This window comes from Rutidosis leptorrhynchoides, chromosome 10 (assembly GCF_046630445.1).
Source record: "Rutidosis leptorrhynchoides isolate AG116_Rl617_1_P2 chromosome 10, CSIRO_AGI_Rlap_v1, whole genome shotgun sequence".
NCBI lineage: Eukaryota > Viridiplantae > Streptophyta > Magnoliopsida > Asterales > Asteraceae > Rutidosis > Rutidosis leptorrhynchoides.
This window is the reverse complement of record NC_092342.1, coordinates 113264487-113272070: the sequence shown is the minus strand read 5'-3', so window position 1 is coordinate 113272070 and position 7584 is coordinate 113264487. Positions and strand designations below refer to the sequence as shown.

The 7584-nt window shown below is 28.5% G+C and overlaps 1 protein-coding gene across 1 annotated transcript; it reads right to left on the bottom strand.

The window, feature by feature from the left end:
* Positions 1–6083: 6083 nt before the first annotated feature.
* On the bottom strand, positions 6084–6693 carry LOC139870544 (immune-associated nucleotide-binding protein 9-like). The gene is made up of 3 exons (XM_071858329.1): positions 6550–6693; positions 6285–6456; positions 6084–6127 (listed from the first exon to the last, which is right to left on the bottom strand). The coding sequence occupies exons 1-3, from the start codon at positions 6691–6693 to the stop codon at positions 6084–6086; spliced, it is 360 nt and encodes a 119-aa protein (XP_071714430.1).
* Positions 6694–7584: the final 891 nt, after the last annotated feature.

The window sequence follows — 7584 nt, the reverse complement described above, 5'->3', positions numbered from 1 at the left end:
CAACTAGCATGAAATATCTCATAAAATTACAAAAATATGAGTAATCATTCATGACTTATTTACATGAAAACAAAATTACATATCCTTTATATCTAATCCATACACCAACGACCAAAAACACCTACAAACACTTTCATTCTTCAATTTTCTTCATCTAATTGATCTCTCTCAAGTTCTATCTTCAAGTTCTAAGTGTTCTTCATAAATTCCAAAAGTTCTAGTTTCATAAAATCAAGAATACTTTCAAGTTTGCTAGCTCACTTCCAATCTTGTAAGGTGATCATCCAACCTCAAGAAATCTTTGTTTCTTACAGTAGGTTATCATTCTAATACAAGGTAATAATCATATTCAAACTTTGGTTCAATTTCTATAACTATAACAATCTTATTTCAAGTGATGATCTTACTTGAACTTGTTTTCGTGTCATGATTTTGCTTCAAGAACTTTGAGCCATCCAAGGATCCATTGAAGCTAGATCCATTTTTCTCTTTTCCAGTAGGTTCATCCAAGGAACTTAAGGTAGTAATGATGTTCATAACATCATTCGATTCATACATATAAAGCTATCTTATTCGAAGGTTTAAACTTGTAATCACTAGAACATAGTTTAGTTAATTCTAAACTTGTTCGCAAACAAAAGTTAATCCTTCTAACTTGACTTTTAAAATCAACTAAACACATGTTCTATATCTATATGATATGCTAACTTAATGACTTAAAACCTGGAAACACGAAAAACACCGTAAAACCGGATTTACGCCGTCGTAGTAACACCGCGGGCTGTTTTGGGTTAGTTAATTAAAAACTATGATAAACTTTGATTTAAAAGTTGTTATTCTGAGAAAATGATTTTTATTATGAACATGAAACTATATCCAAAAATTATGGTTAAACTCAAAGTGGAAGTATGTTTTCTAAAATGGTCATCTAGACGTCGTTCTTTCGAATGAAATGACTACCTTTACAAAAACGACTTGTAACTTATTTTTCTGACTATAAACCTATACTTTTTCTGTTTAGATTCATAAAATAGAGTTCAATATGAAACCATAGCAATTTGATTCACTCAAAACGGATTTAAAATGAAGAAGTTATGGGTAAAACAAGATTGGATAATTTTTCTCATTTTAGCTACGTGAAAATTGGTAACAAATCTATTCCAACCATAACTTAATCAACTTGTATTGTATATTATGTAATCTTGAGATACCATAGACACGTATACAATGTTTCGACCTATCATGTCGACACATCTATATATATTTCGGAACAACCATAGACACTCTATATGTGAATGTTGGAGTTAGCTATACAGGGTTGAGGTTGATTCCAAAATATATATAGTTTGAGTTGTGATCAATACTGAGATACGTATACACTGGGTCGTGGATTGATTCAAGATAATATTTATCGATTTATTTCTGTACATCTAACTGTGGACAACTAGTTATAGGTTACTAACGAGGACAGCTGACTTAATAAACTTAAAACATCACAATATATTAAAAGTGTTGTAAATATATTTTGAACATACTTTAATATATATGTATATATTGTTATAGGTTCGTGAATCAACAGTGGCCAAGTCTTACTTCCCGACGAAGTAAAAATCTGTGAAAGTGAGTTATAGTCCCACTTTTAAAATCTAATATTTTTGGGATGAGAATACATGCAGGTTTTATAAATGATTTACAAAATAGACACAAGTACGTGAAACTACATTCTATGGTTGAATTATCGAAATCGAATATGCCCCTTTTTATTAAGTCTGGTAATCTAAGAATTAGGGAACAGACACCCTAATTGACGCGAATCCTAAAGATAGATCTATTGGGCCTAACAAACCCCATCCAAAGTACCGGATGCTTTAGTACTTCGAAATTTATATCATATCCGAAGGGTGTCCCGGAATGATGGGGATATTCTTATATATGCATCTTGTTATTGTCGGTTACCAGGTGTTCACCATATGAATGATTTTTATCTCTATGTATGGGATGTGTATTGAAATATGAAATCTTGTGGTCTATTGTTACGATTTGATATATATAGGTTAAACCTATAACTCACCAACATTTTTGTTGACGTTTTAAGCATGTTTATTCTCAGGTGATTATTAAGAGCTTCCGCTGTCGCATACTTAAATAAGGACAAGATTTGGAGTCCATGCTTGTATGATATTGTGTAAAAACTGCATTCAAGAAACTTATTTTGTTGTAACATATTTGTATTGTAAACCATTATGTAATGGTCGTGTGTAAACAGGATATTTTAGATTATCATTATTTGATAATCTACGTAAAGCTTTTTAAACCTTTATTGATGAAATAAAGGTTATGGTTGTTTAAAAATGAATGCAGTCTTTGAAAAACGTCTCATATAGAGGTCAAAACCTCGCAACGAAATCAATTAATATGGAACGTTTTTAATCAATAAGAACGGGACATTTCAATATATATATATAGCTAATGTGATGGATGTATGTTTGACACTGAAAGAAAAAATCATTCATGATGACGATGATGATGAATAACTAACGTCTATAAAACTCTATCAATTACTTCAATTGTAAAGTATGACTAACTTTGAAATGAAAAATGAGTATTTCATAAATGAAAATGGGTATTTATAGATAACAATGTATCAAAGTAGTTAGCTATTTAATTTAAGAAAATGAAAAGATTAAAACTAATATATTTATTATAAGAAAAATGAAAGGCTTGAAACTTGAAACTTATCTATTAATTATAGAAAAATGAAAGGTTAAAAGTTAGATATTTAATAAAATGAAAAATAAAAGAAACTAATTAGCTTAATAAACATTTAATAAATTTACCTTATGTCATAGATAATACTATTATTTCATTAATTACATTTTCATCATGCTAATAGCTTAATGATGAAAGATGATCAACTACAATAGTCACCTATACCAATTCTTTAGTTTTAGGATTATATCTACTTCATTATCCAATCACAAACGCTAATATGTTATGAATGTTGATATAAATCTATCTTTAAGTCTATATATTTATTAAAATTGGTAGATTAGTTTTAAAACTTTTTAACTATGATAATATAAATTTATTTATAAGTCTATAAATTTATTAGTATGGGTAGATTTTAATTTTAACTTTTTTCCTATGATAATAAAGGTAAAAAGTAATTCATACTTATGAAAATCAAGAGTTAATTTATTCATAAATGATACGTATTTAATAATTTAATAATCATTATATTCTTAAACAATTCATAATTTTTTACTTTACTATTTTATATCTTTTTAATTTAGTTAATTCTATTTATTACAACATACTTAATTTTGTAGGACTCAAAATATATAGATATATAGATATAGATAATAAAAGTATAAACTTTTATCATGTTGTTAAGTGATTATATTAGGTAAAAAAAATAATAGTAATTGAGTTGGGTTAATGAGCATATTTATGACACCTGAAGTCAATATATATATATATATATATATATATATATATATATATATATATATATATATAATATATATATATAGAGAGAGAGAGAGAGAGATAATAAAATTATAAACTTTTACCATGTTGTTAAGTGGTTATATTGAGTAAAAAATAATGGTAATTGAAAGGTTTATATATTGTTAAGTGGTTATATTGTTAAGTGGTTTTTTGAAAGGCATATATATATATATATATATATATATATATATATATATATATATATATATATATATATATAGACATATTTAGTGGCTAAAAAATAACTTACGTTACTTAGAAATTGAAAGGTTTATATATTTATTGATTATTAATTACTTAAAATTTATTTATGACATTTTTATTTAATATGATTTTTATTTTATTTTTTACTTTTTTACCATAATAATTTTAACCTTTTTTACCAGTCTATTAAATTACGTGGGTAAGTTTTATTGAATTAAACGTATTTAATACACCATACTTATGATTCTAGGACTCAATTACTATAGATATATAGATAGATAGATTTTAATAATCATCTCACTAATATGCAAATAACTAACTTATTATAATATGCAAATAACTAACTTATTATTTGTGCTACTGAAATAATATTGTTTAAGTAGCACAATTATTATTTCTAACGGTCACGTGATTATTTCATATAATCAAACCATCTGCCATTCTCCGAGTACTTAAAACATTAATTGCTCGAAATATTGACCTTAAAGGACACTAAAAATAGTTACAAATTGAGAGGGTTAAGTAAAAAACAACCACATGCCACCATTGCTATCAGACTAATGGTGTATTTATTGACTTTTAATATAATGTTGAAACTTTAAGTGGTGTTTGTTTGTAATATCTGAATGACAAACGATGTTTAACTATTAACAATACTATTAAAAAGTTGAAAAACTCTATTAACTATCATCACCTCAATTTTCTTCAATATCATACTTAAGTTATATCAAAAATATTTTATCAAACAATTATATTCTTTTTATGATTTTTTTTAAAAATAACTTAAAGTTTGTTGTTAAAGAATTCAAACATTTGTCATATGTTTATACATTGAAACTAACCATTCACTTTCAGAAAATAACTATCTTCAACCAACCAACTGTACCCTTAATTTTTGCATATATTTAAGAGTTGTTATTAAAAAATCATTATTTATTTATTCTTTCAAGATGTTAATGCATTGATTTTATATCATTTATAGAGTTCATACAAAACGATTATTATCATTCTGAATCAAGTTCGCTTTCTAAATCATTTAGATTTTGAACAATTAAGCACTTAGGGTATGTTTGGCAAGGAGTTTTTAGTTTTTAGCTTTTATGAAAAATTCCATATTAAATAAAAAACTTTGTTTAATTAAAAGAGATTAAAGTTTTTAGACAGTGAAAAAAGGTAAAAGCTACTAGAACTAGCATTTAACTTTTAGCTTCAAACTTTTTGTCATTTTACTTTTTATTTAACAGATTCAGCTACTCTATCAAACACCAAAATATATTTAAAAAGATAATAGCTATCGGTTATCGGTTATCAGCTATCAGCTAAAAACTACCAGCTACAAGCTACAAGCTAAAGGGTATGTTTGGCTATTGAAGATCACACATCACCAATCATGAATAAATTAATAACGATTATTAGTAACATTAGATTGATTGAACCCATCTTCGTGGCCGAGTGCTTCACCCCTAAGATATTGGGTGGGTAGAGGTCATGAGTTCAATCATTAGGGTCTACCATGACTCCTAAGAAGTCCGAATGGAAGGTTTTATCGTTCCTCATTCAGGAATTCGGCCTGGTCAACATGCTCGGATGGATTGATGATTCGGGTCATGCTATGCAGTTCAAGTTTTCACCCGAAAGCGTGTGTGAGGTCGTTTCTATCCCGAGTGTGATTTCAAACCTTGCTTTTCAAAAAATGTAATGTTTAGATTAAATTATTAGTTGCAATCTTCTAACAACCATTAGTAACGTTCCGTTATTTTGAGAATGTTAGAAATTTGGTTTCAGTTATGTTTTTCATAACATAAATACATCGATTAGCGCTAACTAGTTTTATAAAATTCGCGCGATGCGGCAGAATGTAATTTTTTTTATGAATATAAATTAATTGTAAACTATCATATGAGCGATAAAATTTTTTTCATTAAACGGTGAATCGTTTTTATAGTGAATTCTTGAAAAAATATCATAGTTGATCCCCAACGTTTGTACCAAAAATCAAATTAGGACCTAAAGTTTAAATTAATCATGGCTGGTCCCAAGTTTTAAACATTGTACACGTTTGATCCCAAATTTAACTAGACGTTAAAACCATCTAGTTAACTATATCACATGATAAACACAAGCTGGGCAATATAGTCTTTTCGCATACAATTCTGTTTAACCCTAATACATAATACATGTACTATGTATCGGTAAAACAAACACTGATTTTATAAATTGAACTAGGGCGTTAGTAAGATTTGAAATACCAAAAGAAACACAATTCAATAGTTCAAATCATTTTCATTAGCTGAAATACATAATAAATATTCACCAACGCCAAATCATTCTTTGCTTGCTCTCGCTCTTCTTTCTCTTTTCGTTCCTTTTCAGCTTTCTTCAGCCTTCTTTTCTTGGTCCATCAAAGCAGTTCCTGTTCTGTGAAGTGCGTTTAGTCTCATTCATAAGGCATTTTGTTTCCTCTCGAATTTCCATACCATATTTCTGTCAAGTAAATATATATTGTTGGTGTAACTAAGAAACTGTAAATTCTAAGCACACACTAACAAATAATAGTTGTATGGTTTTACCTTCAGGCTTCATCTCCGCAAACATTGCATTTGTAAATGGCAAATAAAAATTCTTTTCCAACACCGTATTCACATAAGATATAAGTTCTTGCACTTGCTTAGCTATCTTAGCTTCATCTTTAGTCCCGTTAGCGAAGAGAACTCGACGATTTCCACAAAGACGTAGAACCTCCTAAAACACCATATAATTAAAATGGCTATATCTAATTAGAAAGTTAATGGTATCATATTATATAACAAGGTTAAAAACATGATCAAGTTCTACCTTCAACGTATCAAGACTATCGCGTACAAAAACTTCTAAACTCTTTTCGTCTGCTTCAAGTTCATCCCCAACCAGTGAAAACAAAATCATGTAATCATATATTTTACTTCCAAACAAAGTTTCCAAACAGCTTATTACAGCCATTTCTTCATAAGTAAAGAGACTTTAAACAGAATAAACAACTAGAACATCGTGTATGCCATCTCTCGCCATATCGATACACCTAATAATTTCCTTCCCAATAATCTTAGGATCGATACAAGAATCAAAAAGGCCTAGCTAATGGTCCAATGTTAAACAAAATAAGTAAATCACAACTTTATTAATAAATAAGCAATCCAAACTTGAAAAGAAAAATTAGGATAGTAATTAATCAATGTCAGGAGTATCAATCACATTAAGCGTGATGTCATCTTTCAATAAAGTGGTATTCATCTCACAAAAAGTAGTTACTCCAGAAGAACAACGTTTCGATTCCATTTTCTTCGATCCAATTATGCTATTTCCTGTTGAACTCTTTCCATTACCAGTTTTTCCAACCAACACGAATACATGATAGTTAAATCAGATGTAACATCCGACCATTCTCGATCGAACATCCACCCATTTTACGAAATGCACGTAATTATCTGTTACAAAAACATAAGTCACGGTATTTAATATTTACAAAACTAATAATTATATAATTGGGACTATTAAAATTAACTACTAGAATGAAGTACGTACATGAGAAGTGAAAGTGATAGGATTTGTTGTAGGTCGAATTCAAATTACAAAATTAGGGTTTGTGAAAAGAAACCGTAATATTGATTTGGGCACAGGTGTATAACTATCTGGTTGTATATAAGATGCACATGTACATGTATTATTAGGGGTGTTCATAATATCCGAATCCGCAATCCGAATAACCCGAAAATCAGATCCGAAAATATCCGAAAATTCGGATATCCGATTTTTCGGATATCCGAAAACCGGATATCTGATTTTTCGGATTCGGGTTTCGGATAGAGCTTTTCAAAAAATTCGGATATTCGG